Source organism: Anabrus simplex, chromosome 2 (assembly GCF_040414725.1).
Source record: "Anabrus simplex isolate iqAnaSimp1 chromosome 2, ASM4041472v1, whole genome shotgun sequence".
In the NCBI taxonomy this organism is placed as follows: domain Eukaryota; kingdom Metazoa; phylum Arthropoda; class Insecta; order Orthoptera; family Tettigoniidae; genus Anabrus; species Anabrus simplex.
This window is the reverse complement of record NC_090266.1, coordinates 342,882,281-342,905,176: the sequence shown is the minus strand read 5'-3', so window position 1 is coordinate 342,905,176 and position 22,896 is coordinate 342,882,281. Positions and strand designations below refer to the sequence as shown.

At 37.2% G+C, this 22,896-nt stretch overlaps 1 protein-coding gene and 1 pseudogene across 5 annotated transcripts in view; one reads left to right on the top strand and one right to left on the bottom strand.

Annotated features, from left to right (window-relative positions):
* The window catches only part of LOC136862817 (uncharacterized), a 377,696-nt gene that overhangs the window by 335,637 nt on the left and 19,163 nt on the right, over window positions 1–22,896 (top strand). For 4 of the 5 annotated variants that reach the window (XM_067139080.2, XM_067139079.2, XM_067139081.2 and 1 more), the window contains exon 15: window positions 8,725–9,062. In XM_067139080.2, the coding sequence (XP_066995181.2) occupies window positions 8,725–9,062 (338 nt within the window). Of the gene's footprint in view, window positions 1–8,724; window positions 9,063–22,896 lie in introns of those variants that run through there. The other variant, XM_067139083.2, reaches the window with a different exon arrangement.
* LOC136864853 (piggyBac transposable element-derived protein 4-like) lies at window positions 13,713–16,409 on the bottom strand (annotated as a pseudogene).

The window sequence follows — 22,896 nt, the reverse complement described above, 5'->3', positions numbered from 1 at the left end:
CTATGACAGCAATGACATTTAGAGTAGGATACAAAAGTTGAAAACTAGAAAAGCAGCTGGATATGATAAGGTTTCGGGGATTATACTAAAGACAATGGTTTGGGATATAGTACCATATCTGAAGTACTTGTTTGATTTTTGTTTGCATGAAGGAACTTTACCAAATGAATGGAGAGTTGCTATAGTAGCCCCTGTATATAAAGGAAAGGGTGATAGGCATAAAGCTGAAAATTACAGGCCAGTCAGTTTGACATGCATTGTATGTAAGCTTTGGGAAAGCATTTTCTGATTATATAAGACATGTTTGCAAAATTAATAAATGGTTTGACAGAAGGCAGTTTGGGTTTAGGAAAGATTATTCCACTGAAGCCCAACTTGTAGGATTCCAGCAAGGTATAGCAGATATCCTGGATTCAGGAGGTCAATTGGACTGTATTGCGATTGACTTATCTAAGAATATTTGATAGAGTAGATCATGGGAGACTACTGGCAAAAATGAGTGCAATTGGACTTGCCAAAAGAGTGACTGAATGGGTGGCTCTGTTTCTAGAAAATAGAACTCAGAGAATTAGAGTAGGTGAAGCTTTATCTGTCCCTGTAAAAATTAAGAGGGGAATTCCTCAAGGCAGTATTATTGGACCTTTATGTTTTCTTATATATATCAATGATATGTGTAAAGAAGTGGAAACAGAGATAAGGCTTTTCGCAGATGATGTTATTCTGTACAGAGTAATAAATAAGTTACAAGATTGTGAGCAACTGCAAAATGACCTTGATAATGTTGTGAGATGGACAGTAGGCAATGGTATGATGCTAAACGGGGATAAAAGTCAGGTTGTGAGTTTCACAAATAGGAAAAGTTCTCACAGTTTTAATTACTGCATTGATGGGGTGAAATTTCCCTTTGGGGATCATTGTAAATACCTAGGTATAAATATAAGGAATGATCTTCATTGGGGTAATCATATAAAGGTGATTGTAAATAAAGGGTACAGATCTCTGCACATGGTTATGAGAGTATTTAGGGGTTGTAGTAAGGATGTAAAGGAGAGAGCATATTTGTCTCTGGTGAGACCTCAAGTAGAGTATGGTTCCAGTGTATGGGACCCTTACCAGGATTACTTGATTCAGGAACTGGAAGAAATCCAAAGAAAAGCAGCTCGATTTTTTCTGGGCGATTTCCGACAAAAGAGTAGCATTACAAAAATGTTGCAACGTTTGGGCTGGGAAGACTTGGGAGAAAGGAGACGAGCTGCTCAACTAAGTGGTATGTTCTGAGCTGTCAGTGGAGATATGGCGTGGGAGGACATCAGTAGATATATAATTTTGGATGGTGTCTTTGAAAGTAGGAATGATCACAATATGAAGATAAAGTTGGAATTTTTAGAGGACAAATTGGGGCAAATATTAGTTTACAAGAAGGGGAGTTAGGGATTGGAATAACTTACCAAGGGAGATGTTCAATAAATTTCCAATTTCTTTGCAATCATTTAAGAAAAGGCTAGGAAAACAAGAGATAGGGAATCTGCCACCTGGGCAACTGCCCTAAATGCAGATCAGGATTGATTGATTGATTGATTGATTGATTGATTGATTGATTGATTGATTGATTGATTGATTGATTGATTGATTGATTGATTGATTGATTGACAGAATACAGAGCGCGTGATATAATGCTGCTGATACAAATATTATAATCTGTTTGAATTTACAACTTCATGTAGGCACACTCTATAGTAATTCCATTAACATTCAGCATCTGAAGTAAAACACCAGTAGCATGTCTTCCTCTCACCCACAGGCCCCAGGTTTGATTCCCAGCCAGGTTGGAGGTTTTTACCTGCATCTGATGACTGGTTAGTAGTCCACTCAGCCTATGTAACTACTACTGAGGAGCTAACTGATGATGAGATAGTGACCCTGGTCTATAAAGCCAAGAATAACAGCAAAGGTGATTTGTTGTGCTGACCACAAAATATCTAGTAATATGCAGGCCTTCGGGCTGAACAGTGGTCGCTTGGTAGGCTACAACCCTTAAGAGTTGCTGTGCCATTGGGTTTAATTTGGTTCCTGAAGCAAAACATCTGGCATCAAAATCTTCATCTGCCATATCAATTCACTCATTATCCACTTGCTTGGGAGTGTTATTTTTATAATGCAGTATTACCGTACATTGATACCAATAATGTGAGAGTATAAATATTCATAATATTATCCCATGAGAGGTCATAACTGGACATTTTCTCTGGGTTGTTGTATTTTAAGAGTGTATTACATCATAGTATACAGCTTCTGGGCTCTCGTTCCTAATATTATCCTGTCAAACTACTATTTAGCGGAGGGGGAAATTCAGCCCCAACAACAATCACGTTGTCAGTAAACAGTGGCTGTGAAGTTTGGGTGATGTAGCTGTCAGCTTGCATTCATTTGAACCCCACAGTTGGCAGCTCTGAGTATGGATTTCTGTGGTTTCCCATGTTCACACCTTAATCAAGGCCATGGTCGCTTCCTTCCCACTCCTAGCCCTTTCTTGTCCCATCATCGCCATAAGACCTATCTGTGTTGGTGTGATGTAAAGCAACTTGTTTGTTTTGGTTTTGTAATATCTGAAGCCACCTCTTTTTAGTTTCAACTCAGTTAATTTAATTAAGTTGATTCTTTTTCAGATGTAATATTGTTACCATGTGTTTTCTCGTTCAGCTAGTTTATACATTTATTTATTCAAAGTTAGGTTCAGCACACGGAAGAGCCTAGAGTTATAAAATAAAGCATATTGTAAATTTTTAAAAAGGTTTGAGCGCCCTTTCCAAGAAGACCTGGAGTGTTTGTCCGTGTGTGAGCCAGCATGTCTCACCAAACCAGATGCTTCATCTGTAAGCGACCTTTTACGTTACAGTTTATGTGTGTTATTTTACAAAGTTATTTTTCCTATGTGTGTAAATATTTTCTGTGTTGCAATTCATTCCACGTTGACATGGAGAGTGATGGGGAGAAGATTAGAAGACTATTGAATAGAGTTGAATGGGAAGAGTAACAGAAACAATTCACAGTAAACAGGGAGAGCAAGTATTTTCTGAAAATGGAAGAGGAATCTATTGATGGAGTTGAAGACGCTGATGATAATGTTGATGTCCAGGAGGAGACATTCAGAAATTTCTACTGATGAAGGGGAGGAATATTGCAATCTGGACAGGGAAGAGACTATCACAGTCCAGCCTGTATACCTGGGAAGCTACAGGTAATACACTGGAATATTCATGAACCCCTCAAAATGTGAGGACTCCTGCTCACAGGTTATTGAGAACTTGTTTACTATCAGTATCCAGTATTTGGGAGATAGTAGGTTCGAACCCCACTGTCGGCAGCCCTGAAAATGGTTTTCCGTGGTTTCCCATTTTCACACCGGGCAAATGCTGGGGCTGTACCTTAATTAAGGCCACGGCCACTTCCTTACCACTCCTAGCCCTTTCCTATCCCATCGTCGCCATAAGATGTATCTGTGTCGGTGTGACGTAAAGCAACTAGCAGAAAAAAATCTTGTTTACCCCAGGTAAGAAGTCCTGCAGTTGATGTATGCACTCCATTAGATGTGTGGAAACTAGTTTTCACTAATGGTATGATATATTACATTATCTATTTTACAAACACATGGATAGGAAAACATTGGACTAATTATTCACATGAAAGAGATTCTATAGAAACAAATACTTCTGAAATTAAAGCCATGTTTGGCCACTTGTACATGTCAGAAACACTAAAAGCTTCCCATGTGAATTTAGAAGATCTTTGGAGAACAAATGGTACTGGTGTTGAATTCTTGCACAACTGTATGGCCCTGAAACACTTCAGGTTTTTATTGCAAGCTCTTAGATTTGGTGATATAAACAGCAAATAGGAAAGAAAATCACTTGATAACCTGCAAGCTCTTAGATTTGATGATATAAACACATTATATAACTAGGGTGGGAAACTATAAGTAAGAGAAGGGAGAAAACTAGACTTATAGGATTATATAGAGCCTATACAGGAGAAGCAGCATGGGGAGATATCCGTGAGAGGCTTCAGTTGGAAAATAATTATATCGGCAGGACTGACCACAAATATAAAATTAGAAGGAATTTTAGCAGAAGCGATTGGGGTAAATTTTCATTCATTGGGAAGGGTGTGAAGGAGTGGAACAGTTTACCAGGGGTAGTGTTTGATCCTTTTCCAAAATCTGTACAGATATTCAAGAAGAGAATAAACAGCAACAGAGAAAATAAATGAAATGTTAGAGGGCATTCGACCAGTGCAGGTTATTGTAAATAAAAAAATGTGTGTGAATAAATTAATTCCATCCCCTGGTCTAAGGAGTTGGACAGCCAAAGTAGGGGACAGCCTGTAGGGGCGAAGTACAGTGGGGACTTCGAGGGCCCTGGGACCGCTACGGTAGCTGTGAAGGCCCTTCAGGAACTCTGAAAAGTGGTGGCAAAAGGGGCTCTGGTTAAGATGCAGCAGGTCATTATGCTACTTAGGTTCCAGAATGGGTAAAGAAAAAAAAAAAAAAAGAAAAAAAAAATGCAATGTAAATTTTAATCTTATACCAGTTGTACAGTATCATTTGAAGTAATTCCACATACTGTATATCAGTTGACTATATTTGTAAGTACCTAGTACAGGAGATATTATAAGTAGAATTTTGTAAACAATATATATTTATTAAGGATGAGCTGTGTGTTTAATAGAAAAAATTGTTAGAGTAAATTGTATAATATTGTATTATAGGAAAATTTTCTTCTCTTGTTAATTTAATACTTAGTGCTTGACAATAATGTATTTTAGTGTACCATTTGCCACCGAGATAGACACCTCATTTGCAAATAAAGAGATTTTGATTGATTTGAAATAGGAAAGAAAAATCACTTGATAAACTTGCACCAGTCTGGGAACTGTTCAATAAATTTGATGAAAACTGCTAGTCTAATTATGTAATAAGAGAACATGGTACTATCAACAAAATGCTGAAAACATTCCATGGAATATGTAGTTTAGACAGTACGGTACATGAGAAATAAGCCAGCAAAATATAGCCTAAATATATTTGCTTTTTCATGTGCCAGAACATGGAGGTATATGTTGGTACACAACCTGTAGGGCCTTATTCAATGTACAATACTGCAACAAGTATAGAAGAGAGAAGGGTGCATTCTACATCAGGAAGTGGTTATAATGTGAATGTAGACATTTGATGTTGCTCTTATCCTTTGGTAGCTGATATATTGCAAAACCATAACAATAGTAGGTACTGTAAGAAAGAGCAAAAAAGAGGTATCATCCCTGTTTATTCATTTTAAAAATCGGCTTATATCCAGTTCCATGTTAGTTGAATGTACATTAGTTTCTTACATCCCAAGGAGAAACACAGTAGTTTTGCAGTTGTCATCTATGCATTCCAGTGACTATATAGACCCTGAATCTGGAGGTGCAATGATGCACAAAATTGTAACTTTTCATAATAGAACAAAGGGTAGTGTAGTTACAGTGCATGAACTCAAGGCTAGCTACACCATTGCAAGAAAAAGTAACCGTTAGTCTTTGACCATATTATATGACCATCTGAACATGGGAGGAATCAACAGTTTCATTATTCTAAAGAATAATGTAAATGACAATGGGTATGTTGAGGAGATGATTTTTGAAATATCTGGCTCAGGAATTACACAAAGAGTACATGCTACAAAGACTGGTGCATTGAAATTGGACAAGAACACTGAGAGCAAGAATTCAGGAGATGATTGGTATCATACCATAACAACGTCCTCAGACAGCTGCAGAAATTGGTACAGAAAGATATTTCAAATGTGACTGGAGGAAGAACAGATCTTCAAAAGCCAGAGAACACACCATGGGCAATGTGTATCAACTCTGCAGAAAGTGCAGTTTAAGCAAATGATTCTTGTTCCACCTTATTCAATATCAATCAGATAATCTGGTATGTCTGGCACATGAATTATGCAAAGTGTACATAATCTGATTGGTATTGAATACGGTGTAACAAGAATGCCCTCCTATCAAGGTTATTGCATGTGCAGAAAGTGACCAGCCAACAATATTTGACAATGGATAGTAAAAGATATGATGCAATTTGAATAAAATCATGACATGATATTTGAAAATGTTAAAAATTTTAACTACTTCTAATATATTGTAGGCATAGAACAATCACATGTAACATAACATGCCAGATGGTGAAAACACAAAAACTCATGTTTGTTTATCAGCTACATTGATTTCAGTGTTAGCTTCTACATTTTACTGTTTTCATTTATTGTTATAGATATTTTATTTACATCCTACAGTAATGTGTTGATAAGTATGTCATGATTTTCACTTCCTAATGCTGTGGAAATAGCTTATATTTTCGATAATGTTTCAAAAAGATGAGGAGAAAAAATATTTTTTATGTGGATAAAGATGTCTTCTATAGATAGTCACACATCGATGGCTTTCTTTTAAAACCTCGTATGTCCAAATGTTCTTCCTACCCATTATATTCCTTAAGACTGGTCACGCCTCCCGGTCATATATTTGTATGCAGTCCATCAGAATAATTTTCGCTGTGTTCATTTTGCTTTGCTAATGTCTAAAGGAAAATGGACCTTACCGTACCGTATTGTAGGGATGTTGATTGCATGGCAAATTTACATACTCCTACAGTATAATGTTTTTAAGGTTCATTTTCCTTTACATTATGCCAGAGGAAAATGACCATAACGAAAATTATTCTTTTGGACTGCATATAAATATGAGACTGGGAGGCGTGACCAGTCTTAAGGAATATAATGGATAGGAAGAGTATTCGGACTTACGAGGTTTTTAAAGAAAGCCATCGACATGTCACTGTAATATGCCAATCACAAATAAATGTCAATAATTAAATGTTTATCTCATTAAAAACATTTTATTTGATGTTTAAGTCATCCCGGAAGAATATTCTATGAGCGACCTATGATGTTTGAACAACTTGTATGCCATTTCCAGCGTTAATGAGTTCCTACACCATCACCTATGCTCCTTTCAAGATAACTCAAGCTGCAACTCATTACCATTTGCACAGCTCTCTGAATTATAAAAGTTAGTTCAGATGATAAAGACATAAAGCGCAATGGCTGGGCTGAGTGACTCAGACAGTTGAGGCGCTGGCCTTCTGACCCCAACTTGGCAGGTTTGATCCTGGCTCGGTCTGGTGGTATTTGACGGTCCTCAAGTACGTCAGTCTCGTGTCAGTAGATTTACTCACACATAAAAGAACTCCTGTGGGACAAAATTCCGGCACCTCAGCAGAACCATCAAAAAGTAGTTAGAGGGATGTAACAACATTATCACCTTTATCGTCATCATCATCATCATCATCATCTGAGCACTTGTGGTATGTCGTAATGTACTTGATCACGAGTGATATACAGGGTCTTTCATTCAAAGTGGGGCCAGCCGGTCGGTTGGTTGGCACAGTACAGCGTGTAGATGGGCGAGCTGGTCAGACAAGCACATGGCAACTCGTTGAGCTTGGGGCCGGGAGAGCACCCGTATGAATCACGTGTAAATAACAAGCACGCATAATAACACATAGTCAAAGTACAATAATTTCTTACCTTGTCACAGAAAATGTTGAAAATGTTTTCCAGCTGCATCTACACATTTCTGGCTTCATCCAAGGAAATTTTCATTCATACACATTAGTTCATTACTGAGATAGCCTCAATTTTTCTCATGATACAGTATTTTGTTTGAGTTAATCTAGAGTGTGAAATGGGAATGTTGGTGGCAGTAACTGCAGACAGGACAATAGGGCCTATAGTTTTCAAAACAACAATCACTGGGCAGAGATACAAGAATGACATTCTAGTACAATTTTTTAACAATTGAGAGGCAATGAATGCCAGTCTGATATTTTCAGCAAGACTTGGCAACCGCGCATATGGCTAAGGAGTCTTTACGTTAAATTGTGGAAAATTTTGACAACAGAGTATTTAGTATACCATTGTGGCCCACAAGATCCCCAGATCTTATGGTTAGCGATTTTTTATTTGTGGGAAAAATTGAAAAATAAGGTTTATGCAACCAACCCTCACACTGTAGATGAACTCAAACAAAATATCACAAGAGAAATTGAGGCTATCTCAGTAGATGAACTGATGCGTATGAATGAAAATTTCCTTAGATGAAGCCAGAAATGTATAGATACAGGTGGAGAGCATTTTCAACATATTCTGTGACAAGGTGAGAAATTAATTTACTTTGATTATGTGTTATTATGTGTGCTTGTTATTTACATGCGATTCATATGGGCGCTTTCCCATCCCAAAGCTCAGCGAGTTACCATGTGCTCGTCTGACCAGCTCGCCCATCTACTCGCTACGTTTCAGTTTGAGTGAAAGACCCTGTATTAAGGTATATCTAATATGTTATTGTCCAGTCTTAGTATTAATACAGCTATGCATGTTTCTTCAAGATGATAAGAGAAATGTTGAAAGTATAGAGCATAACTACTAAATAATTTATCTAAATTAATTTCATTTCATAGGGGCATGGAACATTTTAATAGTTTTATAATATTTCATACTTATATACTGTATATATGATATATTTATCATGTAAGTCCAAACTAAAGATCAATTTAAACTGCTTTACATTAGGAAAGTATCAGTGCACACATAACTATGAATCTCAACATTTCATTTGCAGGATATCCCTACAATCCAAAGATAAACATCAGTGAAAAAGGTGAACATATTTCTACACTGAAGGGTAAAAAACTCAAATACGAGGAAGAAATTCAAGGAAGAATTTGCTCACTACTTCATTTGCCCATTACTCCAAAATATATCAAGCCACATATAACGCCATTAGGGAAGAAGGAAAATGGGAACAGAAGCTATCAACCCCCCATAAAGGCTGCAACTAGGAAAATAATTTCAAGGCACAGAAATGGAAATCCTTATAGAGATGTTGAATGGGGGCATTTTCCATGGTTCATTCAAAGTGAAACGTCTAACTCATGCAATGAAGCTAATTGCCTACAGGTAAGGAAAGTGTTCATTCAAAATATTCAATGAGCATGAACATTTTGGAAATATTCTAAATCTGTACCTTAGAGGTAAGGGACACTAAGTCATATTTACTAAATTTTACAGGAGAGCAGTTTGAAAATGTTTTACTTTGTTCTTCCTTAATTTTGTTGCCTGTTAATAGCATTTTTGTAAGAAAAGGATTTGCCTGTTAAATCTTTGTACATTATAATATATCAGGGTGTTTTACATTTAATGTTTCTTTATTCACTGATTTTTTATGGACAAGGTGTTATGTACATCTCATGAGCATGTTCTATTATATGACAGTATTTTTGATATTTAAGAAATAACCAGAGAAACACATTACTCAACCAAAATTAATTTCATTTCAAGAAATATGTTACATAAACAAAACATACGCATGTTGTGGTATGACTTGCTGTAAGAACATCTGGTCCTAAACCTTATCAATGTCTTCTTCTGGATAGTCTCTCTTGTTTGTATTACTTGTATATTCTAAATTTCTATAAAACTCATGGCAAACTGAAGGGACATAGGGCAATAGTACCATTAAATCAGTATGTTTCTGCTTGGAAATAGGAAGTGGATTATTTGAGAGTTGTTCCAAATCTACTGGAAATGTAAGTCCATGTCTACAGAACCTGGCGAAGTCAACCTTTTGGTTCCCTCCAACAAAAGATGTTTTTAAAGTACAGATTTTTTTACAATTTGCTTCAATGCTCCTTGCATTTGACTACCTTTCACTGTTGCTATCACTAACCTTGAACTGGGATTTATTTTCCAAAGTGACATTATTGCCAAAATCGCCATCTAAAACACTGTCTACAAGCTCTTTCAAACTCTCGTCATCATTACCACTATCCCAGTTCTACTGCATAATGAATACTGAATGCCAATGAAAATAAACTTGTTCAACAATCCCACTGTGACACAGAAATACAAACAGCATTGTTTACCAACAGTACATGCTTCTAGTTCCTTACACTGTGTATGGAGAGAGCTTATATTGCACAGGGAACCTAATACATGAAGATAAACGAGGCACTGTGTCATAGAGAGCTGAGCTTGTCATTTGATTCATGCGTCAAAACAGTGTGTGCGACCGCAGCTCATCGAATGTTGCAAATGGGTTAAAATGCTCATACTAATCAGTTTCTTCCTTTTTCTCTCTATCAAGCCATGAACACTGTCAGCCTCCATATAGGTATGACCTTTTAGTAAAAACTTTTGAGTAACTTAATTTTGTGGGTACCTATGCAGTAAATAGAAAAAAACACATTATTATATTCACATTTTTATTTCGTCCATAACAATTGTCTGTTCAAAGTGTGGTTCCTTCCATGTCACTGTCAGGTATGACACTATCTGCTCATTGCTGATGCAATGTAATTTCCGCTAAGCCTCCTTTCAACTCATTCCCCCATTATACAGAGAACTGAGGAATCTGATGCATCATAAAAGCTAAAATTTAAGGACCAAAGCTTCCTTTTGTAGAAACAAATACAATTTGATATGAATGAGGATGGCAAACATTTCTGCAGGCTCCAATTATTACTTTGTGTGTTGGTGGAACTCTCGCCATTTTAGAGTAAATATTTTTCACATTACAGTATATCTGTTTTTTGATACATTAAGGTGAGTAGTATAGTATGCTCAGACTCAACAGATTCCTTTTCTACACTAGTCAGATAACCTTTCAGCATTGTATAGAAAAAATCACATACATCACCGGTGTCTATTTCAGGTGGCTTGAATGACAAATTGAGCAGTGTATTGAAGAGATCCGAGTAAAGCATATTCTTACCTCTTAACTCTGGATCAATATTTCTTTGAATGCAGTCATCTATGTATAGTTCATACATTTTTTGTATGTTCAATTCCAGTCCTAAATATTTCCTGGCACTCATTTCCCTACTATAGTGACTTTCATATTGTGGGGAAGAAGAAATATGACTTCTGATTTTTTCACGGTTTCATCAGGGGATTAATGCTTAGAATTTGCCTACACATTTGATATTTTCTGACTATTCCTCCTGGCTCAATATTCTTTAAATATTTACTACGGCTGTGTTTGATATAGAAAGTGTGTTTAAAATCATGACTTTGTACACCTTAACTTGCACACTATTTACAGCAAAAAAAGTAGTGTAAGGTAATTTATTTAAACTTATTCAAGTTTAGCTCTCCTTTTCTTGAATGAGCTGTACTGTGGTTCACAACATATCCAAAAATAAATTGCCTTTTCATATCTCTACACATTTCCTCACACACATATGAATCAAAAATCTTCTTTTCAGTATTTTTAAATGAATAGCTTCATTTTCTTTTACTTACATATTCTTTCCCAGAAGCTACTTTCCATTTACAGACATTACATCCCAATCACCAGCATCTTCTACAGTTCTTTACTGCACTGTGTAATATTAGTTTTTTTTTTAATTTTTATTTTGGGCAAATTCACTCTCTTCTAAAACTGCACAACTTTCTGTAGTACTTTCACTGTCACTGCTTAATTATAAATCTTCCTCATGTAAATTTGGTATTTCTTGTTCGGCCTCTCACCGCTGGATACTGTGGTTGAAATTCCGGTCACTCCATGTGAGATTTGTGCTGGACAAAGCGGAGGCGGGACAGGTTTTTCTCCGGGTACTCTGGTTTCTCCTGTCATCTTTCATTCCAGCAACACTCTCCATTCTCATTACATAGCATTTATCAGTCATTAATAATCACCTTGGGAGTGGCGACCCCATTGTAATACTAGCCTATATATGTTTCATTCATTACAATCCTGACCCGGTCTAAGACTGGAAAACAGGTTGTAGGTTTTCATTTTCATTATTATTATTATTATTATTATTATTATTATTATTATTATTATTATTATTATTATTGTCATCCGAATCAAAACTTGCCCCACTTGAACATACATACATACATACATACATACATACATACATACATACATACATACATACATACATACATACATACATACATACACACACACACACACACACACACACACACACTTACATACATACATACACACATACATACATACATCTTCATTATAGGTTGTTATGCCCTTCAGCATTCAGTCTACAAGCCTCTGTGAATTTACTAACCACCTAACAATCCTCTATTTGTAAGTAGTTCTGTAGACTCCTTTAGTTCTATACATTGTATATTTAAATTGTTATAAACTGAGTCTAACCATCATTGTCTTGGCCTACCTCTACTTCTCTTACCCTCCATAATGGAGTCCCCTATTCTCCTAGTTAACTTACCCTCCTCCATTCACCTCACATTACCCCATAACTGAAGCCAGTGTATGTGTACAACTTCATCCATCAAGTTCATTCCTAGCTCATTCTTCATATCTTCATTCTGAGTACCATCCTGCCATTGTTACCACCTGTTTGTATCAGCAATCATTCTCACTACTTTCATGTGTGTTACTTTTAACTTATGAATACGATAACCTGCATCCACCCAGCTTTCACTCCCATAAAGCAAAGTTGGTCTGAAAACAGACAGATGTAAAGATAGTTGCATCTGGGAGCTGACTCCTTCTTACAGAATACTGTACATTGCAACTTCAAGCTCACTGCATTGGCATTGCTGTAACTTGAACCAGTCTCACTTAATATATTACCATCCTGGGAGAACACACATCCTAAATACTTGAAAATCTCTACCTGTTCCAGCTTTGTATCATCTGACATTTAATTCTCTTGGATTTCTTACCTACTGACATCAGTTTAATTTTGGAAAGGCTAACTGTCATACCATACTCATTGCACCTATTTTCATGTTCCAAGATAATAGACTCCAGGCTTTCAGCACCATCTGCCAATAAGAACAAGTTGTCAGCATAGGCCAAACTGCTTATGACTGTTTCATCTAACTGAATCCCTCCCTGACACTTAATACCGTTCAGCAGATGATCCATGTAAACTACAAACAACAATGGTGAAAGATCACAGCTTTGTCTAATCCCTGTAAGTACCTTGAGCAAAGTACTCATTCTACCATCAATTCTCACTGCAGCCCAATTGTCAATATAAATGCCTTTGATTGATTTTAATAATCTATCATTAATCCAATAATTTCCCAATATGGCAAATATCTTTTCCCTCAGTACTCTAACATACCGGTATGCCTTCTCTAGATCTACGAAACACGAACATAACTGTCTGTTTCTTTTGTAGCGTTTTATAATTACCTGGTGCATACTGAAAATCTGATCCTGACAGCCCCACTGTGGTCCGAAACCATACTGGTTTTCATCCAACTAACTCTCAACCACTGATCACACCCTCCCTTCCAAAATCCCAGTAAATACCTTGCTGGTATATTGATCAATGTGATATCTTTATAATTGTTCCAATCCTTCCCGTACACTTTCTTATGGATAGGTGCAATTACTGATTTTGTCCAATCAGAAGGTACCTTACTAACATTCCATACTAATCTTATTACTCTATGAAGCCATTTCATACATGCCTTCCCTCTACATTTCACAATTTCAGGTCTAATTTCATCTATTTCTGCTGCTTTAAGACAAGGGAGTTTATTTACCATCCTTTCCACCTCCTCAAGCATAATTTCATGAACATCATCGTCCTCCTCCCCATGAGCTCAGTTGTTCATGACATCACCAGAAATAATTTCTTTTACATTAAGAAGATTTTCAAAACATTCCTCCCACCTGTCCAGTAATTCCCTGGGATCTATCATGAGTTCACCTGGTTCACCCAAAACACTAATTATTCCCTTTTTCCCTCCCTTTCTAAGATTCTTCATTACTGTCCAGAAAGGTTTCTCTACTGCTTGACGTATCTTTTCCAGGTTATTACCAAAATCTTCCAAGGACTTCTTCTTGTATTCATCAACTATTTGTTTCGCTCTGTTTCTTTCATCTACGAACAATACCTCTCTTTTACATTTACAAGCTACTCTCACTTCATCATTCAACCAAGATGTTTTTTTTTTAATATATATTTACACACAGCTGCTCCTAGGCAATCCCTTACTGTTACTATTATAACATCCCTGTATTCTACCCATTCTCTTTCTATATCCTGAACCTGCTTACTGTCCACTGTCCACTGTTTGGAACTTTTCACTAATCATATCCATGAACTTCTGTCTAATATCCTCTTCCTGGAGATTTTCTACACTAATTCATCTGCAAAGTTCACTTCCACTATTCTACACCTAGAGATACTTAGTTCACTACAGATCACATAGTGGCCTGTATCTTCAAAATTATCCTCAGAAGAACCTGCAAATTCCTGAGAGATTTCCTGAATTCCTAGCTGGTTAAAACATAGTCTGTTGTGGATATTGTGCCCCTCCCTACCCTCCCATGTGTAATGGTGACTAGCCTCATGCTTGAAGAATTGTTCATAACTGCTAAACTCGTACTAACACAGAAGTCCAACAAATACTTCCCATTCTTGTTAGCTTCCATATCTTCCCCACATTTGAAGAGTACAGGGAAAGAAGGGGTTCATCAACATTTTACTACTGGGTGAGTTGGCCATGTGAGTAGGGCCGCACAGCTGCGCGCTTGCATCCAGAAAATAATGGGTTGGAACCCCACTCTTGGCAGCCCCGAAGATGGTTTTCCGTTGTTTCCCATTCTCAAACCAAGCAAATGCTGGCACTGTACCTTAATTAAGGCCACGGCCACTACCTTCCCACACCTAGGTCTTTCCTATCCCATTGTCACCATAAGACCTATCTGAGTCAGTGTGATGTAAACCAAATTTAAAAAAAAACATTTTATTAACTAAGCATTTTAAACTTCAAAATCTCATAGAATCTATTCTTTTACCAATTTTAAAGTCCAGAAATTTGCAAATGTTGGTATATTCATTACAAATGTGTAGCTGATTTTCATTATAGTACTTCAACATTCAATAAGGCAAAATATTTAAAATATTTTCTGACTACATACATATGCATGAAAAAAGGGGATCATTGCAATGAACTATTATGTTAAGTCTCTGTATTATTGTTTATTTTCACTATCATTAGTAAAATAACAAGAGCAATATATAAGCTATGAACTTTCCTCAAGACCCTGACTAGCACAATATCAGAGTTTACAATATTTATAACAATTTACCAATTACTTTAGTAACTACTACATCAATCACAGCCCATAACACAGGCTACAGTTCATTATCCATGAGGAATTTTTGAGAAATAATCACTTGCCTCATTACCACAGAATCTCATTAACTCTTGTTAGTCAATTAACTTCTTGACAGATTTGGACAAAGCTCATAGAAAAGGAAAATATCATGTTCTGTCAGGGTAATTAACTTCTCAGTGCACTGGTCATCTCTGTGCTGTGGGAAGAGTTTTGAGTACAGTATTTAAACTTTCTCAGATTCGTGCAAGGTGGTGTTCAAAGCAACGTAACTTTGGTAGTACCGGTATTTTACAGTTTTCGATAATGCTTTCACATACATGTTTAGAAAACTCCATTCATTTAGAAAATATGATGCTATCTTACCATAATAGTTAAGTCTGGTGTGCAACATCTTCAAGCATCCCTCAATGAAGAGACCTGCTTCGCAGTCTGGTCACCAAACCACTGTCTCTCTCCAAATTTTCTGCTTGTAGCACATGACATACCATTTGGTTGGCCTACTCATTCCCTCAGACAGTGGAATTCTCTCAGGGAAAGGCTTTTCAGTGAGACAGGGTACATTTTTGTCCATAGAATGTTGTCCAGGCACTTCTTTCATATGAACCTGAATGTTCCACAAGCAGTGTCTGGACAACATCCACTCTAAATTTCAAGTGATCTATTCTATATTCTGGTGAACTTTTCTGGTAAATGATCATTGCATTTAGAATTGCAACATCCATTAACCTCCTCAATAACTTGATGAACCATTCTGTTATCCTTTTCCTCTCTAAAAGATCACGAAGGAACTGATCCTTAAAATTGACTCCACCTATGTGTTCATTATAGTCAGCAACAGAAACAGGCTTTTATTTTTCCTGACCATGCTTTGTTTTGTTTGTGATGGTTTCTGCCCCATGGAATGTAGAAATCATTGTGATATCTTTTTTTCCACACCACTTTAGGATGGAAGTCTGGTGAGAATGCCAAGCTATAAGTTCCCCCTTCTTTAGTTTCATGTTGATCATACCTTTCGGGATGTCCTGTCTGTTGAGGCGCAAGGTTCCTACACAATCAGTTTTCAGTAATTTTAACTTATGAGCTAAAGCAGGTGAATTATAAAAAGTATCTATTGTTACGAGCTCAACTTCGCTTACCTTATGCGTACTTCTCCGCTCCGATTTAGTGCACATTATATTGCGCTGCTTCACGAACTTTCAGCTTACAAGTCTGTCTCACCACTGCTTTGACTGTTGCCCCTCCACGCGCAATCTCCGTGACGTCACCCGGTTCCAGTGTTTTCTCGAGCTCGCTTCGCTTCCGTATATATACTCGCCGCTCTCTCTTGTCCGGCGATCAGGTGTGATTGATATGTTGTAATCGGCAGTGAGAGCTTGAGCAGTGTACACGGCTGGACCGTGTGCATTCCAATTTTACTTCATTCTTCTTTACGTACTGGGTGAGCAGACTTTTATTATTATTATTGACATCTATTCAATTTTGCCCTCTCTTTCTCCATATGGGCTTGGCTAATGCTTGGATTTCGAACTCTAGTCCCTTCAGGACTCTACGAAATTACGCTGTGCCAAACTATTGGCTTTAGACTTGTGGTGGAAATGTGAGGGAAGAAGTGTGATGGACTAGCGATATTGTGGTGACCTTCAACTTCTAAAGTGTTGTGCATGAACTTTGCCTTCCCTCGTTTTGAAGTGGGACTTGACAGCCTGATCATTTCCCTTTCCCTGCTGTTTGTTTCTTGGTTTTCTTTTCCCGTTCCTCTTTCCATTCTCCTTTTCGTCTCCCGTTCGTATTTTCTCATAATTGGCTAATGGAATTTGGTAACATTGTGCTCTGCCAATTTTGCACTGCGTTTGCGGTTTACATTTCGAATGTTCTAGTATCTTCCTGTCTTAAACAAGTGTGTGTTAGATTTTTGGGGGATATGATGTCGTTTTATTGCGTACCATTTTAGGTACTGGAAAGTTCCCTTTAACTTGTATAATTTTTACTTGTTCCTTTTTAAAATTTCTTGCTGTTTTTGGCGCGGTATTCATGTGAACGTTGTCATATTGGAACTTGAATGTAATGAGAACATTAATTTATTCCTATAGCCCCTTATCTCGTACCTGAGTATACCAAAGATTTATTGTGATTTGTGTGGTTACCCCTTTTAGTGCCTGTATGAACCAAAATAAGACCTGTCAATAACTTGTATGATTCCCCTTTTCTATGGTGTATCAAATGGTCCAATTTTACTCTCTGTTGTGAAAACATTTGTTATCTCTTTTGAAGTTGTTTCAATATATATGTTCATCTTTTCTAAACCTGTGCTTTTGGGAGTTCTCATTTCTGTGTTCCCTTTCGTTTTGCTTAGTATGTACCTACCGCGAAAATTCCCCTTGGGAAAAGGCCCATAATCGTAATCGGCACATGACTTGGGATGTGATCTGTACTGATTGTGGTTATTCGAAGCATGACATTTGAATAGTGCCATTACTCCATTCTACACGTTTCCCTGCGCTCTGCTTTGCTAAGTTCTCTGTGCGGCATACCAGCACATATTACTGGGAGTCTTTCGTTTCCTTCATATCCAACTTTTGTTGATATTTGCCTAGCGATTGCTGCAAGTACTTGGAAATACATATTCATATTTAATTATACCAATGTACCGCAATACTATCCACAACGTGTATCATTTGTTGAGAAGTGGCTCCACAAGCGATAAAACAATAGCAAAAGTTTTGTTGTGTCTATTAATGTATGTGTTGTTTCAAATATGGTGTCTTTCCCTTCGTATATTATAAATGACCAAAGAAAGCCTGAATTTAACTCATATAATTTGTACGATTTTATGCCAAATTTTGCGGATTTTAGAGGTATATATTACCTTAAAAACAACCTATTCCACAATACGATTAGTGACTCATCAACTGTGATATTCTGTTTTGGTAAGTCTAAAGTCTGGAACTTATGTTTCAGGTAGGACATAATCGGACAAATTTTGAAAAGTTGTTGAAATGCACAAAATTGCTAATTGATTCAAATATATACTGAAACAACAGACCGAAAAATCGACGTAGAAAAAATACAGTTTTTAGAAAAATAGCTTCATAGCGTAGGCTTTTGTTATTATACTCATAAGCACACTATCACTTGTATCCAATTCCAAACTAAGGATTTTACATACAGCAATGTCATCCACAGTACTCAAATCACCATCCATTGTTGGATGCGCTAGCGAGTGGTTGACTGTTCTAACAGCTCTGTGTTGTCTCAGTAATAAAGTAGTTGATAATTGTAGAAATTTACCAAATTTTGTGTGTGTGTGATACATTTAGTTCCACAATTAATTGTGTTTAGTGTTTATTTGTAGTAATCTGCGATTAGTGGTATTTATTTGCGGTTTTCACACTGAGTAGTTCCGTAGGCGTTCGCTAGATTACAACCGGTAATTTAGGTCTGCGTGAAAGAAGATATATATCTTTCTTTTTAATAGTATTATTAAAATATAAATAGGTTTGTTGATAAAATACAGTACTTACAAAGATGGGATATTAAAAAGAGTCATAACTTCGGCAGCGGTTATATCTATTAGTGCAGGCATTTGACAGGGTATTTCAAATAGCAGTTCAACGGTCCCACCTATCACGAAGGTAATAACGTCTTTCAATAATGCGATACTGTTGTAAATTTTGTTTAAAGAAAGGATTTCAACAGAGTAGACAGTATTTCACTGGCGAAATAGTTAACAGTCGTAATTGTTATTGATTATTGTCGCTCTTCTTATTCAAATATTGGCATTATTAGATACAGTCTGTAAACAAAGGGTTTAGTGTATCAAGAAAATATAAAAATCAGCTGATTCTTGTATTCCGATCATTGGTAGTTCTGTTTAGGCAGTTAAAGTATCCGTAATTTATATTTCACACCCTCGACAGTTCAGTATTTATGAGCGGTTATTAATAATCAAGTTCCTACATTCCAATAATTGCAATTCAAGTCCCTGGCGTAGTTTACACAGAAATACTTTTGAGAAATTATTGTAAACAACCTCATATTTTTCAGCATTTAAGGACACTTTTATTCTCCGTCCCGCGGAGTAGGGAAAAATAATAGTAATCCACCATCTGTAAAGATCACATAACCGCATTTCAGTTGAGAATTGTAGTGTAGATACGGTATATTAGATAGTATCTTGCCTGTTATACTCGTGTGCATTCTTGTGCAAACGGCAGGTTTCATTTCTATTACAGCATAGTAGGACAAAGTAGTACTAATATTAATCTGTATACCGGGTACGTGTTTATTAATATCTTTGTTGGTAATCTTTGAGTACCTACCGGTAGTTCTTGCGAATATCTAAATTTAAGCCTACAGTAATTGGAATATTCATTTTTATTTGTGCTTAGTAAGAAGCTAGGATACGTCTGAACGTACTTTTAACATTATTGTAGTGTAGTATAATAACTCATTAGAAATTAAAGTGCTTATTCTATAATTTTGAGTAGTTTTGGGAATTTCGAACTTTAATGGTAATTTTCTTTTCTGTTTTTTGCTTGGTAATAACCTGTTGTAATCAGAATACGTCTGAACTTAGTTTAAAATTATTGTAGTGTATTGTAGTATCTGTACTTAGTCTGAACGTAGTTTAAAATTATTGTATTGAATTATAGCATCTTATTAGAAAGTAGTGTGTTTATTCTATTACTGTGAAATATTTGTATGGTACAGTACCGTTTCTGTCGTAACTGTAGTAACTCTTACTAAAAATTCTGTTGTTGTAATTAGGGTAGACTTAACTGCAGTTAATAATTGTGTAATTCTTGTGTATTATTCTCTGTTTCCAGTAATTAACAGCAATTTTCCTCCTGTTAGCGTGTTGTAGGAATAAAAAATCGTACAATTAAGTAGTACTGTAGTAGTAGCCTATATTAACTTACTGTCGTGTGATCTTTGTGAACTAACCTAGACAATATTTCTTCCCTTTCATTTTTATTTTGCACAGAATAAGTTCTCTTATTTTTCCTTTTCTTTTCATTATTTAGCAAAAAATGGCTAAGCAGTGCGAGTGTAGGAACTGTGGGTGTGGCCAGGCATTAAGGAGTATGAGGGAGGAGTTGGAGAGCTTGAGGGAGATAATTACGATTCTCACGGAAGACAGGAAGGAAGGTAGGCCTCCCTAAAAAAATGTACAGGTTACAGTGGGTGTACAAGAGAGAGAGGTAGGAAAGAGGGGAGTTGTAGAAGACAGGTGGTCTAATGTTTTAAGGGGGAGGAGATTGCAGGCTAAGGGCTCCATTCAATATCAACATTCAGGACAGGTGTCGGTGAGAAATCGGTACGAGTCACTGCAGGTAGGACAACCGAGGGAAGATGAAGTACAGGGAATTGTTGCCGAGAAGTTTGGAAGTAGAAGAAAGGGAAGAGGTGGAAAAGGGAAATGTGGAGTAGTGGATAGGAAAAGACAGGTAGAACAGGATTATGGGATGGAGAAAAGGGAGGAGGAAGTAGCTTCTGCAGCTGTCAGGAAAGATAGGACTGACCAGGAGGGCAGGGGATCAAATGAGGTGGGTAGGGTTGAGGCTCTGGTCATCGGGGATTCTATTGTTAGACATGTCGGGAAAGTGTGTGGAGGAAAGGGTACCAGAGTAGAGTGTTATCCAGAATTAGGTTAAGGCAGATGTTGAGGAAAGTAGAAGAGAAGAAGGAGGAGGGAAAGGAGAAGGTGGTAGTGTTTCACGTTGGGACTAACAACGTAAAACAAGCAGGTATAAGTACCAACATAGTTGGGGATGTGTGGGATCTCGTAAATGCAGCACGGGTGAAGATTAAGGAAGCTGAGATTGTTATCAGTAGAATACTGTGTAGGAGGGATACCGACCGGAAGATGATTGGGGATTTAAATGAGACTATGGAGTGGGTATGTGGGAAACTGGGAGTGAAATTTCTAGATCCTAATGGTTGGGTAGGAGATAGGGATCTGCGCTCAGATGGCCTTCATTTAAACCGCAGTGGTACATATAAGTTAGGAAATGTGTTTAGAACGGTTATAGGGAGGTACATTCAGGGAAACAGCGTGGCCTAGGGAGGGGCGTTAAGGGAACAGGGAACTGGAAATCAAGTAGGGATGCCATAAAACTGTTAGTGCTCAACTGTAGAAGTATTGTAAAGTAAGGAATAGAATTAAGTAATTTAATAGATATATACTTACCAGATATTGTAATAGGAGTTGAATCATGGCTGAGAAATGACATAATGGATGCAGAAATTTTCTCACGGAACTGGAGGGTGTATCGTAGAGATATATATATTTTTGCTAGTTGCTTTACGTCGCACCGACACACATAGGTCTTATGGCGACGATGGGAAAGGAAAGGGCTAGGAGTGGGAAGGAAGCGGCCGTGGCCTTAATTAAGGTACAGCCCCAGCATTTGCCTGGTGTGAAAATGGGAAACCACGGAAAACCATTTTCAGGGCTGCCGACAGTGGGGTTCGAACCTACTATCTCCCGAATATTGGACACTTAAGCACTTAAGCGACTACAGCTATGGAGCTCGGTCGTAGAGATAGGATATGAATGGTAGTAGGGGGAGTATTCATTTTCGTGAAAGAAGAATTTGTAGGCTACGAAAAAGTTAAAGCTGACAAGCACGAAATTCTAGGGGTAAGGCTCATTTCTAAACATAGTAGGCATCTTGGTGTCTTTGGAGTGTACAGACCAGGAAATGGTAGCGCAGATGCTGATTCAGAATTATTTGATAAGATAATTAGCTATGTAGGAAACGATAAGGAAAGGAACGTGAACGTAGCGGATGATCTCAATTTACCAAATGTCAATTGGGAAGGTAGTGCGAATGACAGGAGGCATGACCAACAAATGGCAAATAAGTTAATATGGGAAGGGCACCTGATTCAGAAAGTGATGGAAACAACTAGAGGGAAAAATATTCTGGATGTGGTGCTGGTAAAACCAGATGAGCTCTATAGAGAAACCGAAGTAATATATGGTATTAGTGATCACAAAGCTGTTTCTGTGGTAGGTAAACATAAATGTGAAAGAAAGGAAGAGATTAAAATTAGGACTGTTAGGCAGTACCATATTGCTGATAAAACAGGCATGAGGGAGTTTTAAATGAGTAACTGTGATCGGTGGAAAACAGTAAATAAAAATGTAAACAGACTCTCGGATGGGTTTAAAGCAATTGTTGAGGAATGTGAAAATAGCTTCGTACCTTTAAAAGTGGTAAGGAATGGTAAAGATCCACTATATTATAACAGAGAAGTAAAGAGACTAAGAAGGAGGTGCAGGTTGGAAAGAAATAGAGTTAGAAATGGCTGTGGAAGTAAGGAGAAATTGAAGGACTTTACTAGGAAATTGAATCTAGAAAAGAAGTCAGCTAAGGATAACATGATGGCAAACATAATTGGTGCCCACACTAATTTTAGTGAAAAATGGAAGAGTATGTATGGGTACTATAAGGCAGAAACAGGTTCCAAAAAGAATATGTATGTGTGTTGGGTATTCAGCCCAAAGGCTGGTTTGATCCTCTGCAGCTCCGCCAACAGCTGTCATAAATAACCTAGGCGTCACTGAAGAGGCGTACTAGGGAAATGAGGAGTGAGGTAGTTTCCCGTTGCTTTCCTCACCGAGCCAGCCGCTGCTATTACATATCAGTCTGC